At 34.7% G+C, this 20,972-nt stretch overlaps 1 protein-coding gene across 3 annotated transcripts in view; it reads left to right on the forward strand.

Annotated features, from left to right (window-relative positions):
• LOC122410660 (protein espinas-like) overlaps positions 1-20,972 on the forward strand; it is a 290,979-nt gene that overhangs the window by 183,199 nt on the left and 86,808 nt on the right. The window contains exon 1 of one of the 3 annotated variants that reach the window (XM_043419012.1): positions 1,262-1,483. The exons of the other annotated variants lie outside the window; for them this stretch is intronic. Within the exon in view, the coding sequence (XP_043274947.1) occupies positions 1,389-1,483 (95 nt within the window). The 5' untranslated portion in view covers positions 1,262-1,388. Of the gene's footprint in view, positions 1-1,261; positions 1,484-20,972 lie in introns of those variants that run through there. 3 annotated transcript variants of the gene reach the window in all.

Consider the following 20,972-nt stretch of genomic DNA (forward strand, 5'->3'; position numbering starts at 1 on the left):
AATACCAATTTTCGTCTTAATCGGTTGAAAATTAAAAACGAGACTTCAATATGTACACATATATGATACATTATCAGAATTGGCCCGACTTTTTTTGATACAATACCAGTCAACCGGTTAATGCAAACATTGAGAAACCATCATTTTGGAGTTTCCGTCATAATGAACCATGACGTGCTTGATAGAAAGCTTAAGAAAAATTAAAAAGCATCATTACTGTCAACTTATGTGTCCGTCCTTTGTCAATCCCTTTAGGCACATATCTCTGTTATTTCTATATAATAAAACTGAACGTATCCTTCTCCGTAAGCTGATTGATTTGGATCAAAAATATGTTTTTCCTTAAAAAAATCCTCCATAAAAAGAAACGATTCTTTGTACATCTCTTTTTGTCCGGCTTATTCTATTGAGAATTGGTCGATATATTCAGTAACATGGATCGTATTCCTTGAGTAACATGGAGTTGGTTCTTAGTCATAGCACGACGCGCGAGAAAACCCCCTGTCTCTTTCGTATTCTTGTAAACTAGTGTGCGTGCATGTCTATAATGTTAGTAGAAGCAGCAGCGTACCCCTTGTGGCAGTGGTTATATCGAATATGTGTTGTCGTTGTGTGAACTCCCTAGGAGAGTATGTATCGAAAAGAAGGGAGAGGAAGGGGGCACTGGGTATGTCAGCTACGAGTCTTTTTTAGAAGGGTGCGTGCCCCTTGTAGTGGGAAGCTTGTTCACCCCCGTTAGTCAGCACGCTGACTAGTGTTCAAGCCGCCACAATGAAGCTCGCATCTTTCTTTCTTTATATGGTTCCTAAACCGAATATTAACGCTTCCGAAATTTGTGTTTTTTTCATGCATAAACAATCTTTTTGGTAGAAACAAAAGTATATTTTACAATGAAAAAAATTTCATATCTTTATTGAACTTTGTGACAGGTGGTTTCAGTGAGTGCGTAAATATAGATTCGAATCACCATACTGGAATGATTTATATGTTCGGTTTTTGGTGAAAAATGTATATTGTACTTTCGTATCCATGTGCATATAACAAAATGAGCCAATGATTTCGAAAAAAATTAGCCTGAATTATGATATTACAATAAATACATGAACAGCAATAAAATTACTCATATTTCGACTGTTGATGCATCTATGTCGATAACTCTCCCTCGGCAAGTTCTTCATGATACCTTGCCTTCCTTTGAGAAATGTATCGTGCGTGTGGATAAAATTTCTTGTAGTAACAAAGCAAAAAGTGGCCTTGTTTATAATGGGCTGTGACGTGGATGTGTGAATTTCATGACTCATAAAATTTATTCAATTTTAATCAAACTAATTCCCAACGTTTATTCCCAACGTGTGTGGTTGCAAGTGGTAGAATTCGAATGAATTAAGATGAAGCATTCACCGACACAACATTATTTCACGAGCTGTCCAAGATGGCAAATGATCAACGTATTCCGGGCCCAAATAAGATATGCCACCATAAGGTAAACTAATTAAAGGAATAATAATGGTTGAATTTGAATGAAAACGTCCTGGCTAAATTGTATCTAATATTACATTTTTTCATCGGGCGAAGCAACCGAAGTCGTAATCAAACTGCTCATAAAATTTTATATTTAGTAAGCATGAATCGTTACTGGGTATTAAGTAATTTTCAGGAAAAAAGTAATTTTCAAGTGAAAATGTATCTGAAATCACTATTGATTGACATTATACATATTATACAATATTATACATGCATGATTATGTAATAGAGATCCAAATCACAATATTATGTACACGCTACAATATTTGGAAATATAAATCTGTAGTCTGATTTAAAATCAACAACGCATGGAATAAGTCTAAATTTATTTTGGCCACCGACACCTGGTTATTGGTTTATATACAGGCAATTTAAATATGGTGTGTTGAAAGATATGAGGTTTATAGAAATCTAGGTTATCAACTTGCTTTCTATATTTTTACAAAATTATAAATAAAAGCACCTAAAAATACACAACCATGAAATCTCTCAAACCCTTTAGTCCATGTTAATAGCATATTCATTAATAAGGATCCACCAAAAGGTACAATGAGTCAGTTGTCCTATGTGCACAAAGGATGAACCATAAACCGTACTTCTACATAAACACGGTCACGCTCATAACGTGGATATTGAAAATATTATCTTATTTGACCAGCTCCGATTTATTGCTTTAAATTTAAAACGATGGCATCACAGGTTCATGGTTTTTTTTTATTTAATTTTCACCCACAAACTCATACTTTGTATATAATGTAAAATTCTACCAAACCAATGGATTTTTTATTTTTGAAAGTTAAATCTCGTACGTCTCGATAACTTTTAATACACCTCTTCAAATAGCTAAAATGCATTTAATGCGTAATATTTGAATTGAGATATATATATGTATTGGAATTAAAAGACATTATTTTATATATACTTTGAAAAGGCTGAACGATGATCATCGCTTTTTACCGATATCGATTAAACCTTTCCATTTTTGTATATTGTGAGTCATGCCTTCGGTTCTCCGAAAACTGCTTTAACGAATGAGTTACACGGCGCGGTGTCTTTGACAATTGGAGGGTGACGAGAGTGACCCCTCTTTCGTTCTTTGTGTCTGAGTATAACAAGGATTTCACCGCCTCACATACTCTGTACATAGTCCATAAAATATAACAATAATGATTATTTCTTGGCTTTACCGCTCATATACTGCAAATGCTATGTAAATAAATCACCAAAGGAATTACAATAAAATAAATAAACTCAATAAAATAGAACGATGGGTAAGGAGAATACTATACAAAGTGAGTTACAAATGGAAATATTTCGCTTTGTCGATTAGTTTTGGATCGACAGTTCAAACTTCTCTCCAATATTTATCGCTATCCATACTAGAAACTCCGAGAGTCTAAGGCTCTCCAGAGTAAGGAAAATGAGCAAGTTAAGGTATTCCTTTCACGAACCCAAACTCTCTACAAAAAATTGATTTTAATTTACAGTAAAGTACAAATGCATGCGAACAGATTGGCGAAATTTCAGGTCAGGTTATCGAACATTTAATGAAGAATTAAAATTTCAAAAATCATAAAATTTATACGGGAGCTTACGAAGATTCCATCATCACCACATTTCTATTCAATAATTCATACACTGAATATCTCTAAATTCCTGATACAAACTGTTTCACGGATAGAAAAAAATATAAGGAATCCATAGCGATGATAAAAATAAAGGACCATCGAATTTTGAAAAAAGATATTAACGATAGAAGTTGGAAAAATGGCAGAAGCAGAAGCTTTTCCCATATAACAGCGATATCTCAGAGGTTAGCAATCAGTCCAAATTTCGAGTGCCCTAGTTTGCGACACCAAAAAATACGGTCCTGCGAAAAAAATACCTTAAATAAAATTTCTGTAGCGGAGTGAGAAAGTTAATCGTAATTTAGTGTGTGTACAGGTCTAAAGAGCTAAGCGTAATGATTTTTTCCATTGAATTAATAACATAACATTAATAACGTTTTTTTTTTAACAAATTGTGCTCTATACACATAAGCCTGTGAAAGGATCAATTGCTTCAACAATATTGTGTCAATGGATCGACTATAACAGCAAAGGCCATTAATGGCAAAAAGAAAACTGAAAAAATTCATCTTCCATATCATCTGTGTTTGTTCTTATATAATTTTACTCAAATGTATAACGGCTTTTCGAAATATTTCATATTGATATTTTCAACATTCACTTGCAATAAATATAAAGCCTTCAAAGATCGTGATGGTACAGGTAAAGATATGATACAGGCATGATACGGCAACTTTTCACTTTGGTGAAACATTTTATTTGTATTGGAATTGAATGACAAATGTAATTTTATACAAAAATACAAATTCCACGAAGCTCTGGAACCCGGAAGGTCGATAATATTTCACAATGAACATAAGCCCTAACTGGTTTTGCATATTTCGTCAACAGAGAATCTATTTCTATTTTCCGGAATAAGAGTTCCTGAAAAAAGGTAAAAAAACAAGTGGTCTTTACCCACGTTATGATACACAATACATTTTCTCAGGAAAGTATTTTTCGATTCAGCGTGTGCGTGTGTGTTATGGCACTGCACAATTCAAACGCTTATAAGTCGAAAACGATTTGAGAAACAGGGCTACCATTTTGCATAGATGGTAATCTGAAAAAGCTCTTCATTCTCTGATCATTTTGTCACAATTTGAAAAAAAATACGAATCCTACGACGTTTTGAAATTAAAAGAAAAATGGTGTCGACGCTCTAACTTCCGAAAATTTTAAGATTTATCTCTAATTTTTTTTCATAAATAGATCATCATAAGAGGAAAGTTGGTATTGAATTTGGGAAATATCGGTTGAGCGGTTTAAATTTTATGATTTCTGGAATTTTACGAAAATATGACTTTTTCAAAAAATCCGCTTTAATTTTTGGAAAAGTTAAAAGTCGATAACTAAGTTAAAATTTTATTTAAAAAAAAAATTGAAAGTAACAAATTGCTTTCTCAAGCTTTTAGAACAATGCTTCCTCTATGGGGAAGCCAAAATGAAAAATATAGCACCTCATAGAGTAAGCTTTGAGCGTCGTGCATCTTGAGCACCTTACATCTTGACCATCTTGAGGAAGCAATTTGAAAATTTCAGTTTCCAACATTTTTTCGTATGCACCAAAATCAGCGGTTGAATGACATGTCGACAGTGGTCTTGGCACACGTCTACCCGTAGTAAATTCTCCCTTCAAGGATTTCTATGTACCTTTAAGCTTCGTGTTGACTCGCCCTTCTTTCGCTATAGTCAAACTTTTTTAAGTGCTATCCTCGTTCACGTCTTTTGTCAGGCTTCGGATCGGGGATATCATGTATTCAGTCGGTAGAATCCCATCAAAACTTAGGCGTACGACCACGAAAAACATCGCAAATGTTTTCTCAGACGATGGAACACGATGATGCTGGTTTGACTCTAGCTATTGGATCGTCTTATTGGATTTAAGACTAAGCCAATGACGTATTCGTGTTAAAGGCGAAGGAAAAGAAAGGGAATAATAGCAGCAGCAAAGCTATTAAACATTTTGGGTCACTAAGTTTCTGAATCAGCGATTATCTAGAGTCACGATAGCGACTCTGAGATAAGTACATTTATGTTATGACGAGTCGTTTCCAGAGAGCCTTTACAGGACGATAGTATTTTTCAGTAGTTTTTGATCACATTCAAAAAATGTAATAATTGAATAATTATAGTAGTTCAAAGAATACTGCGAGCTGATATATTTTTTTATTTTTTTTCCTTTCGATCGAGACTCTACGAACTCTGTAACTTAACGTATTAAAAAGATATTAATTATTTAATTTTTAAATTTCATCTAAAAATGTTGCATTTTTTCGCACACATTTTTGATGTTTATTTATTTTGCTTCCTCATAGAGGAAGCTATGTGACGATGAAAAGACCCAAAAGTTTGCTTGGTCCAAAAATAAAAAAAAAAAAGCAATAATTGGAACCAAAAAAATCAAGATCCCAAAAAATTTCCAAAAATAATTACAAACGAGAAAAAATTGAGGCAAGGCGTCAGTACGTCACCGGGCATTTGGACCCCGCATTGTTCTCGTATATATATAGATATATCCGAACAATGCGGGGTCCAGCTGCCCGGTGACGTAATGAGACCCTGCCAAAATTAAAACCAAAAAATTGAAAGAAAAACAATTTGGCCGTTACGCTTGGTGATTTTTTTTAGTTAATATTATCTAATTTACCTATATCTTTCACTCACGAATTTGAAAGCCGAGTAGAACGCCAATTACGACGGCTAATTTTCTTTTGTCTCAATTATTTGGTTTATAATTTTTTTTCGTTTGTAAATTTTTTTTTTAATTTTCATGATTTTAATTTTTTTTGGTCGCAAATTGTTTTTTGCAAAAAGGACGAATCGAATGCAAAAAAAACATGAATTACATTATTCAGGTAATTCTATTGTAAATACCATCACGATTTCCAGTTTTTACATAGGTATCATATGTAATGGAAGGAATGTAGTGAAATAACTTGTTAACTATTAGGTTTAGGATTAATGTAGGTCTATACTTGTTTACTTAGAATTCGATACTCTGCCATATTTTGATATAAAAAATATAGCATTTCAAAAACGAAGTTAACCTTCGAATCTCTGAAACGTCTCCACCTATCAAAACAACATATGTACCGCATAATGAGCTCCTCGAAACCGTGCAACTTTTGTCTGAACATTTTTTTCATACATCGCTTATTTTAGGAATTATTCGAGGTGGTCACGTTAAATGATTCACCCTGTATATTTCATAAAGTAATATAATCTAAAGCATCCCATGTGTGCCTTATATTAAATTTTGCAGGGCTTCATAAAAAATAATTTCGTAAATCGTCATTCGAATAACTAGAGCGCTCAAACCTCCTTAAGCACGTAAAAAATCATAAAATTAATTAGCATCCGAATTGAAAATAATTGTTTTTGCGTTTATGCGGTTACAGGTAAATATTTGTCAGTTTGAATAGTCACACTACAGAGAACGCCTGGAAACAGGCAACCCTCAAGATGAATCCGTACCAGGGCATTGGACGGGTTGCCATCCATTGGGCGCCCCCAATAACGGTTTCGTAATGTTACAATCGAGGTTACAATGAACGAACGTTTTTTTCTCAAGAACCCACTTTGAAATTTTAAAGAAATAAAAACAAGGACTGCAAAAAAATTATCTCACAAATAAGCGCAAAGTCAATGTGTTTACACAAGGAGGAATTTCCCAACACTGATATCTTATATACCAATAAATACTCGTGAATCGATTGACATGGGAGTAAACTAACCCGCACTGTTTTCACAAAACTCACACAACACATTTTATAGTCATACAAGAACTTTAAATCGAAAACACACATCTCGCGCTGTTTTCTCCGAAATTTTATTATACCATCGAAAACTGACAGATGGTTGTACAATATATAGATATATATTGTTCATAGAGTCAGAACGTAGTCGGTCAGCTGGAGTGAGACGAGATGAGCCAATCAGAATGCGTTGAGATACAACTCTACTACCGTTAGCTACTTCGCACGCGTATATGTATGTGTCGAACTCATGATGCGTTAGTAACTTTTGCATAATCTTGAGCCCGTGCAAAGTTTTTTCTCAGCAATTACGCCACTGATCATGCTGATTTTGGGCGCAATCGAAAGAGAATTTCTCAATTGGCTTAAACTTCAATTTTGAAGTTGCTAAATGGCTCCTAAGCTTCGTAATTTAACAAAATGACATGCCAATTTTACCCCCACCACCGCGAATCGTTTTATTCAGAAAAAGTATAGTCTCGGCGAGAGCCTCAGGCCAGCAGACGACAGGGCGTCAATGTACTTGTCCCGAAACTCTACCGAGTCCCTTGATATATTTATATCATTAGTCGATAATATAATTATTAAATCTCCGTATACCATTTTCGTATTATCCGCAATTGATATTTCGAATAAAGATTCCGAAACATTCTCTATAATACTACTCTGTTTCTATGATTTTTTTTTCATCTATAGATACAATGTATCTATAGGAGGTATTGAATAATTGGCTGGTATAGATTCATTTGTGAATTGAAATAAATAAAAATAAGTTTTTGCATATATCTTGCGTAATCGCATTATAGATGTTGTCTACAGTTTACTCTCTTAAATTAATGGAATGTAGCGGATATTATATACACGGCTATTTTAGTTACGGTTATTTTGTCCGTAGTTTTTTATCGCGGATATTTTGTCCGAGGATAAAAGTTCGTGACACGCCAATAAAAAACTAAGATTCCACCATTAAGATAATAATATAACCAATAACTGATGAGAACAAGTGCCTCTTGCGATACTGTGTTTTACTCTTTCGCCGTTCCGAATCTAGAAAACGGTCATAATATACAGTGTCTCATAGGTTCTATTTTATTAGTACATGATGAGGCGGAACGAAACCTTCTCGAAATATCGTAGTTTTTCTTTGGTGATGTTTACCAAGTTCACAGACGGATGTTATGTGTACCACGAATGAACTAATTCGAACATATACATGACAGAATTTAACTCATTTTCATGGACTTTTCAAGTCTTATATCCACAATGGTTATATAAAAATCCGAGTGATTAAATAAAAAAATGCATACACGTTAAGCCGTAGACAATTTGTTTTCTATTTAATGGATGTCGTGTTTTATAATTTCATGGAATTATTATTGTATGCTCAGTTTTGAAGAAATATTTGACCAGCTCACGCTTTGACTACATTTTTCTTTTTTTTTCCCCAGGCCTTATGAAGTCGCGTTCACCAAGCGTGAAAAGATAAAACAAGAACTAAGGTTTACTAAATGGTACAGGGATAATTTTTTGGTTCTTTTTTTTAATATTCTACGTCATTTAGCAAGAGTATAAATGTTCGATAAAGTAATCGGATTCGTTACCTTGTGAATTTGGTAGGTGCATCAGGTAAATTTAGTTGAGAAGCATTTCGGGTTTAATTATGATTCCAACTCTGATTTGCGCGATCATCCTGTTTAAAGGGAAGATAGGTTGGATTAAAATCAAATCAGAAATTAGAGTATAAAATTATGATAAAATTGAAGAATGTAACCGACACTTAAACCAATAGCCTAAGCTTTAATGTAGTTTGCCGGTCCGTGATTAGTTTGTGAATAACGTAGATTATTTCGATCAGAATTTCATGCATGAAGTAATCTCAAGAAAAGGTGGAAAGCGGATAACGTGAAGCATAATTGATGACGAATATTTTCATATTCGGTGGTTGAATGAAATTACGGAAATTGATAGTAATCAATTTCCGGGGAGTCAATGGTTATTTGAAAGAGATTGTAAGAGGTTTTAACATGAAAGTCAGGGCGGGTTGTCTCGTTTATTTAATCATTCATGGTTTTCGATATTGAATGATTGGTTACTTACGTGAATCACGCTTATAAAGGTACTGAAAGAAAGTATCTTTCGTTCAGTGATTAACTGAAATTCAGTTCATAACTCTTGGGAATTTCCGATGTGTTGAATTCAATCTTCTCAGGAAAGTGCAAATCATCATTAAAGTTTCTTCAAATCGTCCTTAGTTTTCCTAGCCTTAAAGAACACAACTGTCTTTATTCAACAAACAAACTATACTGAAACCCGTCGTTAAGGAAGGAATAAATCAATAGTTTTTCTTTCTATACGATATATGCAGACAAAAGTTGAACATCTGATCAACAGCTCGCTTATTCTGCATTTCTTTTAGTGATAATAATAACAACACCGTTTTCATGGTAAATAACGTTTATTTTTTAACAATAAAATAAAAGTAGAGAGCGGAGTAAAATTAAAAAAAAAACCGACGTACGCGTGACTGACGCAATTGTCTTCATGAATAAAAGGTGAAAAAAGCTCACCGAGAGATCAAAAAAGGTTTATATAAGTTCAATCCATTTTCGAGTTTTACATTATGTAATCCAAGAAAAAATCGTTTTTATTTGTTTCAGGTGAGTTGCGGTTGACTAGATTGGTCATGACTGTTCCAGTGCATAATGTGACAAAATTCTGCAAGTATTTAGTAAATTAGTAACAACGCGTCCGCTACATGCCTGTTTTCATTTTGACATTTACACTTGCTTGGCAGTATCCAATGACACTTGGCAACGATCTGATCATAGCAACGAATAAAGAAACCCATGGCAACGAATAGAGGCTTCACATTTCGATATATAGAAATGTCTATTTTTAAGAAAGGACAATATCATAATTGTCGTGCAGAGTCGCTCGTTTTACTTGAAAAAAAGAAACGTCCCATTGCAATAATCAGAAGTCGTGAATCCTCGAAATTCAACAAGCTTTGATTAATTACTCAACAACCGTACTCAATCCCGTATATGGGCATAAAAAAAGAGCGGTAGCATCGGGCGTTGATGTATGTCTCTGGCGTTAAGAGGATGAATCAGTCGGTATATCGCAACCGTGAGTGCGAGAGAGATAGCTGCAAATTTCGAAATCGAAATTCTTTGACACAGTTTGACCTATTAAAAAAGGCTTTGTCAGTCGATTTTTGCCATCGTCCTATGTAGGCTGACAGAGCCTTTTTTTAATCGGTCAAACTGTGTCAAAGAATTTTGATTTCGAAAATTTCAAATGAGTTTAGTCGACTGATCCATACTCTTAAGAGTCATCGAGCGGTAGAATAGGCAGCGCCAAGTGTTCAAAAATCAAACTAAAGTCCGTTTCTATCGAATATTGTTGCAAATATAACGACTAAACGAATATAAAAAATATCAAAAAATGTGATTTAATTAGCCGATTCCGGTTGTGGTTCGTTTTTGGATAGCAGATTTTTCTCACCAACACAATCAATAAATAAAAATACGAAGCAGTTTGCGTATGCCATGACACCTTTTATGCCGGTTACGAAGATTATTTTATCACAAATTGCTTATCATAAAAGCCAGATTCACACCACTTCACTACTCATTACGAAATTTATTTGTCACGAGTTCAATAAAAATTAATGGAGAAATCAGGTAGAATACACGCGAGGCGTCTGACATGTGGCAGCGACTATATTTACTATAGATGTACTTTCCTACGGGAGACGCCACCATCGATTTTGAGTTGGTCGCGTGAGCTCGATGACTTTTAAAGCGGAGTATGCTCTGTCGTAACACCAATACGAACCATTTGGTACCCCACTCAGTGAAGCCAATAGAAACAAACGGAAGATTTTGGAAATAGTTCATTCGCATTGTGCAATTTATATATACTGTATTCATTTTAATTTAAACACGAGCAAGAAGTATCATACAGAACAGAAGAGTTCAGAGGTCGCCTATATTTTCTATAGAACATTCGATAGCTCTGTAGAAAAAAAAATACAGAAAGCCCATATTCCTGGAATAGTGCGGTAGTACTCGACGAAAATATGGTGTGATGTCTTTCCTTGAAATTTTTTTTCGTCATTCAACCTGTGGTTTTAAGTCCTTAGTACGTCTCTTCGTGATGCAGACAAAGGAATATTCATATATCGGGGTAAATATTCCATTGATTTAAAACGTTTCATTTAGGTTTTATCTATGAAATCATGTTCAATTAAATATTTATAAAATACCCCATATGAAATCATGTTCAATTAAATATTCATAGAATACCCCATAGAGGGAGTATTTAATATTCTCCGTGCTCTCGTCTTGGTCACATTGTTCGAAACGAACCAGTCCTATTAATACCCTACCATCTACCATCTCCGAGAGTAAACCTGCCAGTCGGTTATCCGAATTGCGTGTGCACACCTTAAGTGCACGGAAAACCAATTCGGTACCCTGGCAATTTTGTATTCAAGGCCTCACGAGAACTCACACTCTAAGCCATGGGGTCTTATGAATTCATTTCACAGCGAAAGAACGTTTGAGTCGAAATAAACCGTTGAGAAAAGAGCTTTCTCAGTCTTTCCCTTGCGATATTTTGTTTCAAGTAAGAAAAACACCAAACATAAAAAAAATAATTTAATTGTATATTTTGAATGATAGCATGTACTCAAAATACAAACGGAGTCGATCGAATTTGATAAAATAACAAAACATAAAAATCCTCCGCTTTTTCTACACCATCTGAATCAGTCATTTTTATTTTTGTCGAAATACATTTCATTCTGCTATAGACTCATAAATGGAAAGATGAAAACCCTTTAACTTTAATATTGGGATCCCCATGATGGATCTGTGAAAACAACATTGTAAAAAAGACATATGTTTATGATGTCTTTTTTATATATGTCATATATTATAATAATTTAAACAACTCCCGGTCGTAGCTGGAATTGAATACTAAATTGGCGATCGACACTAAGCATGCGACGCCTCGCGGATTTTTCTTGAACTTCGAATGCAAAGCAGGCGACCTGCCACGTAATATTAATATCGTTAAGTGGTTTTTGGTTGGAGTAGTTATCAGCGAATTCCTAGGCCATTTTTCCGAGGAACACGAGCGCCGCCATCGGTAGTGTGGATCGCCGATTGGTAGAGGGGCGAGGTATTAGACGATGATAAAAATAATCTAATCTCGAAACAATCATTTCCGGAATTACAAAATAAAAGTTTATTTAAATGGAAAATAATATAATGTTGATAAAAGATTCAAGTTTTCCAGAAAGTTTTCGGTGACAGTAATGAGGGTTTCTTTTCGGTGTTACGGTTACAATAATTTATAATTTAGACTGTCAGATTTCGACACAAATAAAATATTTCAATAAAACTTAACTTTTGGACTTCGCGGAACTGAAAAGACAAATTCCTCTCGGCCATTCTTAATTTAAGACAACGTGAAAAGCGGTTGATGGCAGTTTTATTGTCCTTCTAAAAGAAGGGATAAATGTAATTTGCAAAAAAATAGTTTTTCAAAACTATATGTTATAACAAGCATTTTTGCGTTTTCTGAAGCGATTGATTCCAATTTTCCTGTATTTTTCATACAGATATATATTTTTATATACATATACATGGAAACTTGATATCGCATCTTACAAAAATTACAACGTGCCAAATATAGCTGTGTTTTGCTGAATTCGAATTCTTTATTTCAGAGTCTGATATTTCACCACAGAAGACGTTAAAATTTTGGAATTTTTTAGTTTTTGCTTCCTCATCGAGGAAGCTCTGTGACGATAAAAATTTCTTTTTCCAGTTTGCAATGTCAACGTGCTCAAAATGTTCCAAAACATTGAAAAATCATATCTAGAAAAAATGTCCGGTGTGTGCGCGCGCGGTGTGTGTGCGTGCGTGTGTGTCTGTAGTTTAATTGTACACAAACAGTTTGGATCTAAAAATTTTGCGATTTTGCAGTCATTAGCCTTCATTTATTTTCCATCAAAATTCAGTCATAAAAATATTTTACTTATTTTTATAACAAATGGGAGGACTAGAAAAATCTTAAATTATAAAACGTCTTCTGCGGTGAAATATATCACACATTGAAATAGAAAATTTGAATTCGACAATTTGAAAAAATATGTTTTTGCAAAATACTTTCACCCATTCTTTTGGAAGGAAGAGAATAATAGTTATTTGTAGCCACACCTTTTTTTAATCTCACAATATCAAGTGCGTATCCTCAAAAAATAAGAGTACCATGAAATTATCGTATAAATAAAATAAAATTGTGTAAATTTCATATATGTTGGAAATATCCATATTTTCAGTGATAATAACCATTTCACGGCTTACCTTGAGCTGATGGGTAAATTTATTGATTAAAAAAAAAATACAATTTTTGAAAAAAAAAAATTTTTTAATTCTGAGATTCTGAAGCATGTTCTTAGCCGATTAACGAAATTTCGTAGATTTCCAATAGAAATAAAATGATCTCAATTTTCGGGGGGGGGGGGGGGGGGTGTTCTGCTTTGCCCGGCTGTTTCACTTTGCCCTACTCATCTTTTCTATTCAAGGAAGAAAGTGCATTTTATGTTTGCATAACGTTTCATGACTTTTCAAGAATTTCATATCTGTGCTCACAATTATTTTTTTTCATTCAATGCATACATGGATTAAGGAATCGGGTACAAAGGAAAGGAACAATAATATTTGTGAAATAGAACAGTACTTATATGAAAAAGCTATTCCTTTTGAGAATAGTTGGAAGTCCAGCGTAAGAAAGTATCCCATCAAAAATAGAAACTACTTCAAAGGTTCATAAAATTCAAAAATATTCCTTGAAAATACCGTACTCGAGTTTCAGAAATTCGCTACTCGTTTTCAAAGCAGCCGTAAAATCCCTGCCTTGGGCTCACATCTTCATTTCACTCTTTGAAACGGGTACATGTACCAGCTTTTTCATTCTCTACCTTATAAGCTGCATTATATCTGAAGTTTATTTGCACCGCTACCATCAGTTTCATATACTCGCAAGAAATCACAGCCCGATAAAATAGAATGGAGGAAAATCGTAACATTTGGAAAGAATGGCCAACGAAAAAGAATGTCTGGCGAGCAATGGTCTTCATAAGCTGCCGCTCCTGGCAGATCATCGTAATATATGTGGTATGAGTATTATACCATATACCATCCTCGATGTTGAGACTGTCAACTGAAGTGTTTCTTGGTGAGATCTCGTAAATAGCGAGGGTGCGAAAATTGAGAATCGGTTCTGAGCTCCACTTCTTTTTTTCATACGGCACTGCAAAAAGGTAAAAGGTAAACCAATAAAATAACGGGAAATGTTTAGCCGGTCATTCGAAACGGCACTTTTGCGAATAAAATTAAAACCTCTTTTTAGTAAAAAGTTTCGAACTTTTTAAATTACATTCATGAAGAAATGGAAACATAACAGTAAGAAAAAAAAACACCCATAGAAAGGAAAAGTTTGAACAAATTATTGCGTCCATAATTCGCACTCATAAAATAAAGCCATTATAAAATCATTCGCTCAATATGAATGTACGAAACATCGATTTCGCAAATGAGTAAACCGACGTTGGATGTCACCATCAAAACTTCGAAAAGAAATTTAGGTTATAATCACATGTGTGGGAAAAATTGATCACCGGTCTGATGAAACTCCGAACGCTTGGTCTCGAGGAATTAAACCTTCTTAAATAAACTTATTATTAACTTATATTTTGAAAGTCATTCAATTGATATTCAATTCTTTTTAGCCTTAATCGGTTGGGTTTGTTGTGAGGTCAAGACGAAACGATGTCACAGATGGAATTTTTTGTGAACGCGTTCATCATCCCTTCACTAATTAACCTGTCAAATTTGAAAACAATCCACAGAACAGTTGTATAGAAAAAAAATCGCAAAGTTGTACTATTTGGTGTGCTCATCAGATTATGTTTATGGGAATGTTCCGAACATTTTTCAGTATATTATAAAGTATGAAAAAATATGAGATCTATTGTAACATACACAGTGAATAAATTACGTTTCCTGTAGGAATTCAGAATTTTGTAAATAAAAAAAAATGAGATCATTTTCTAACGTAGCCAAGTACAGTGAATGAATTAAGGTTCTTGTGGAATTCATCCGTGTACATTTTTAGCCCTAATTCCTCACTTATTCAGAAAAATTTTCCAGCAAACGTCACAGAGCAACAAAGGTTTATAGAATGATTCTGCAATTATTAAGAGAATATCATCTGTTTTTATGCTAGCTCGGGTTATAAACTTAAAACATTTTACACAATATGACACAAGAACCTTTTATAAAGAAAAGCACAAATACGCGTACAATTGCATGCATTGTATTTATACTATGTACTGCACAAATTCATTTTCAACATTACACACAAGCTTGGCGTGCATGGTTTTCAAATACCTATAGAACAAAAACTTTTAGAGTTATTTATGGGAATTTTTCTGAAAATTGAGCACACAAAATATGAGCCTTTATAGAAACATGACACCAGCGTAACGGCACAAGCGTATCCGATCTCAGCGAAATTTTTTTCCCGGACCGATATTCATGCGACTAATAAACAAATATTTTGATTTGAGGTTAGGAACGGGGCGCGTATATGACAGCTGTGCGACACTGCTGCCAACCTAAGCATATTATCATGTGTCTTAAGGTGATGGAGCAATCGCTATCTCACCACCGTGAGTGCGAGAGAGATAGCTGCAATTTTCGAAATTGAATATGTTCGACACGGTTCGATCAATAAAAAAAAGCCCCTGTCAGCGTATTTTTGCCATCTTTTCGCGTCCGCTGACAGAGCCTTTTTTTGATTAGTCAAACGACAGCGGAGAATTTTCATTTCGAAAATTCGAGGTGAGGTTAGTCGACTGATCCATGTTCTTAATTTACGTTGTCGCCAGTTCGTCTTACAATAATTGATCTCTAAGGAATTATCAAAAATATAATGCCTTAAACTAATAGAAATAATTCCTTTAATCACGACTTCGTAGAAAATGCCCTTTTTCAAACTGGTATGGATTTTTACCTCGAAAAATTATATTAAATACAACGATAATTTGACGACAAACAGTTGGAAATAATCCATCGGTTTCGTGCCTAAGCATAGGGTGCCCCCTTTACGCTTCACCCCCCGACGGCTAGACCCAACAACAACCTTAAATACTCGCGTCCTTAATGTTTCGTACATTTACACTGAGTGATTGATTTCACAATGGTTTTTTTATGAGTACGAATTATATGCATAACAAAATAAAATCATAGACTTTTAAAAATGATAAAAACTACTTCTAAATGTCACTGGATTTTGAATTAGTATGAATAAGCGAAGATTACATTGGCCCTGCATTAGGATGATTAAAATTTTTTTTTTTTATTTTCGATTGGAACCAAACTCAAAAGTTTCGTTAAGATATCAAAATAGACCAGTTAAAATACGAGCCCTTAATATGAATATTAAGTTAGTGCACATGGCTGCTGTTGATTTCCCATAAGAATAACACAGGCCAACTCATTGTTTTTTCTTTTGACTTTGAAACCATAAACGGAAGACAATAGCGATTCGATTATTTAGAAAACATGCTAAATTGAAGTTTGACGGCCGATTTAACTCGATAGCTTAAAAAGAACGCAGACGAGAACAGTTTTTGTGAGTAGAGCTTGCTGGACCCCATGTGACCGATAAATTATTATTTGGAGGTGTGACCGTTACGGGTTAACGATCTCATAAAAGATTGAAATATAAAGGAATGAAATACAGCAAACATGAAACCACATATGAATGACTTTTTCCTCAGGTCTTAAGTTCGCGGGAACCCACTATTCCCCTTAACCATGTTCCTATAGGTCGTGGTCATCATAGTCGGCACCGCGGGAAGTATAGGTTATAAGCAAGGAAACAGAACAAGTCAGTCGTGGTTAGCCATGCATTGTTATTCTCGTTTTTCGTTGCTCTTTCGGAGTGAAAGAGCAAGAAAAAAAGGATACCTCGTCTGTCTTTCCCCTATTTTCGTAGATTTCATGCCATTTCGTAGCAAAAGTATGTGATATAAATAGTAGAGGGCGTTTTGCCCAGACTGGAGCCATTTCGACCCCGTATAGATTCAATCACAACGGGGAACCCTCTTTCGTTTTCACCCTACCGATACAGAGACATGTCCAAGATGGCCAAGTGCCCGACCCACACCAGTCCGAAACAGAAACTCGCGCTTCGAATACCAAACATTTTATACGTTTTCCTGAAGCGGAAAACGAAGGATAGCGCAAGGTCTGATATAGGTATAGAAAATAGGGACTTCGTACCTTTCGGCATTGCCCAATCGTGACAAGAATACAGGCGCTGGTCAGAGGCTCTGAACGAGAAATTAAGCGAGGAAAAAAACAGAGCAGTAAAGGAATTGGGGAAAAATGGGGGAGTTTGGAGAGTATCTACGTGCCTCCAAATAATTTCGTGGTTCTTGTTACGTCGTGACGTATTATGAAAAAAGTAATACAAGACATTCGCCGGATAAGCGACAAACTGGCAGATTCACAAATGTAAAAATATTCTCGTCAATTTTTTCACTAACATTTTTCTAACCCACGCAGCTTGCCTTGACATACAACTCACCATAAAATTTCGCTCAACGTACAATCCCTTTTCTCTCTTACAGCCATTTTCCCTAGTCATTCCATACCATATTGAATGTGGAATATCATAAGTCAAACGATAATGTAATATGCTGACGTCGTTTTTTCTTCTTTCCGCTCTTTCATTTTCTTTGGATATTCTTTCTAATCGTATACATATATGGACAAAAAAAATATGACAGTTTCTCCATTTAATCTGTTTTGAGCCTTTGACCGAACTCAAACGTGCTGATGTAATAGTTTTTTTTTCAAATCCTCATTCCTTTTAATATTATCGCATGCATACTTCCTCTGACAAAAAAGTCAGACGTCGTACAATAGATGGTAACATAGTCACTCGTTAGTATCAAATTATCAAGAGTTAATAGTTTAATATTAATGTAATGTTAATAGTAATGTTTGTAGTTTAATATTCCGCGCAAGGGGAAAACTTTCCCCCTGCACGGAATTGTTGGTTTTTTTTTTTGGATCTGGATGTGTCTGAGCGTGCTCACATTGAGATCAGGAAAAATTAGGCAGGCACCGACTGTCTCAGCGAAGGTTTTCTGCAGTTTCCCTTTACCCAATCAAGTAAAATTAATTTCAATTCACGAATAACATATACCTTAAGCAGGTCAATAATTTTTTTAAATACTCATAACTACGAGTTTTTAGAATTTTTAGAGGTTTTTCGTTATTTGTTCAACGTTTTGATGATCTGAAGCTAAGTCAACCCTGGATATAAATTTAGCACGTATAACATGAAAATCATGCCCGATATAAGTTAAAGAAATATTTGAATATTGAAAAATGTGATTTTCTGAAATTTCCAAGGGTTTTTTTGCAATTCACTGGATGTTCTAAGGGCGACCGACCCAGCCCCCCCCCTTCCCCCCTTAATTACGGGGTCACGCTTTTATACTCTTGGATTCTAGCCCCCCACCCTTCACCTACTCGCGGGAACAAGATTATTCTCGAAATTTTTCCAAATTCAAATTTCGCTCGTTTCCCAAATTTCGATAGGACGTTTCGTTAGCGGTCGTTGACCTATGCGAGCCGAGATTTCCTAAAGATTCCCGATGAAATGCGACGCGTCGTGAGGTGAGATAGCTCCGGGTGAAGGCTTCGAGCTAGCAACCCTGATTTGAAAGTCTAACGTTCGACGACGAGAATATTGACGACCTTGACGCATATGCCTTCCCCTGCGACGGATTCGACGATATTTTTTCGGTATGATGTTTCGTATGATTTCGATTTCCTTCTCCCCGGCTGACTGTCGCTCGCTCCCATCATATAAAATAAGCAAAATAAAATTAAATAAGATATAGCTAACGCTCGCATTTGACCGGAAAACATTCTTCTCGAGAGAAATTCGTCGTCGTTACCCGGCATTCTTTCTCTCATCGTGCCATTTTTCTTGAGTTCAAATTTAACTCGTTACAAAATATAAACCGAAAAATACATTCAATTTATTTTATTTATGTTTTTGTAATCGATTGAAGTTTAAAAAATGTTGACAAAAATGAGATTTGAATAATAAAATAAAATGGAATCGGTGTATCACTCAAATCAATCCATCAAAACACTTCACCGCTGTGTAATTTTTTAAGGTTATATTTGTGCACACCAACTTTTCGCAAAAAGACCACTTGTAAATATTTACCTCCAAGATATTGTAAAATAATCATGCAATGATTTATATTATCAATTTCAAAAAACCCAAAAATGGCTTGCATCACCTTTTAAAATTGAGCTACAGGGTCTTCTTTTGACGAAGTTATTTCTTTTATCATATATGAGCTTTGAAGAGACGGTAAATGAAAAAAAAAATTGATTTTTTTTGGGACACCTAGTATCCATAGGAGATCAATAGAACATAGAAGATACGACTCGTAGACAGAAAACCAATTAATTGGGGAGATGCTGAGTACCCTATCGTAAAACCTTAACATAGGTATTCGGTCTTCCATCTTCCTTACTCGCTCGTCCTTGAATCTTGACTACAATGAGTCGTTCTTTTTCCTCGACTCTCATTGGTTCGATTTGGCGTACTCGTGCCATACCGGGTTTTGTAGCTTATATCTTTGCTCCAGACAAACTTAAATAACACGCCATGCACTATAATTCACGGTATATATACTCAACGCAATTGCAATCGCGTTAAGTAGTCATCCCTGCGTAGGGAAGTGCGGCCAAAAGCGTCTCCGCATTTATTTGGCTGTAAATCGTGTACGAGGCGACAAGAAGAGAGCCGTATTTTTTCAACATAGTCCGTAGAATATGGCTAAAAGAAATCATCTTGATTGAACTAAATTATTCAACAATTTTTCGTCTATTAGCTATCATTATCATTCATTTACATCGTAAAAACTATTATATCATGAAAAATGTAAAACGATGCCCCATTCTTCTTATCTTATTCTAACAACTAAATCAATTGAAAAAAAAATCCATCTAAGTTACGCGCAGCATTAAAATTTATGATATCAATTCGAGGCCAAGTATTTTCTAATGAATTGAATAAGGTTACCTCTTGAGGTTCGTGCAGCACTATCATATCAATTTATCATATCAATCGGAGAACAAGTATTTTATTAGTAACTCCAAATTTTAACATTATGAAATTGTTCTAAGCAGCTTTTAAATCTAAAAAAATCATATGAAAGCTAGTCATTTGTTACTCTATGGTAGCAGTGACATAAGAAAATCGATTCTTCTCAGAATTTCAAGATCCTCTGGTATTATTTACAAAATTTGACGTCGATTGGATTGATACAAATGATGTTTAAATATCTGTTAAAAGTACTTGTCCAGCCCAGATTTCGTTTCAATGAACAATTCAATATCTCCGTTATAGATTACATAAAATTCAAATCCGTTTTTCTCTTGACGATAAATTCGAGTGACCTGATGGATCAATACTTAAGGATGTACGAGCGCACTAGACTCGATTTCAGATGGCACTCTAATTTTTTTGTATGTTGTAGTCCAAGCTTTTAATACTTGATCTGTGTGAAATTTCAAGGTCCATTATCGACTGTTTAATCGAAATATTATTAATTAAAAAGAACACAATTTTACGTGTCGCCTATATAGCCGCAATGGCTTCGAAGCTTGTATAACTCAAAATTTGATGTATTTCTATATCAGATGTCGATAATAAAAAAAATCTATTATATGAATTGAACCCTCAGGATTCTAACGGTTAGTTAAAAAAAGGGGGTCAACGGACATCTGAATTAGAAATATAAAGTTAAAGACGACAAATACTCACGGAATCTGAGGATTTTATTACCCTGAGAAGTTGTCGCAACGTCGCAAAACCTATATATGTATACATCTGTACATAACCTAACTTTACTGTCAGAGGCTTACTCCAAATAAAAAAATTGACGATATTTTGATACACA

Source organism: Venturia canescens, chromosome 1, assembly GCF_019457755.1.
Source record: "Venturia canescens isolate UGA chromosome 1, ASM1945775v1, whole genome shotgun sequence".
Lineage (NCBI taxonomy): Eukaryota > Metazoa > Arthropoda > Insecta > Hymenoptera > Ichneumonidae > Venturia > Venturia canescens.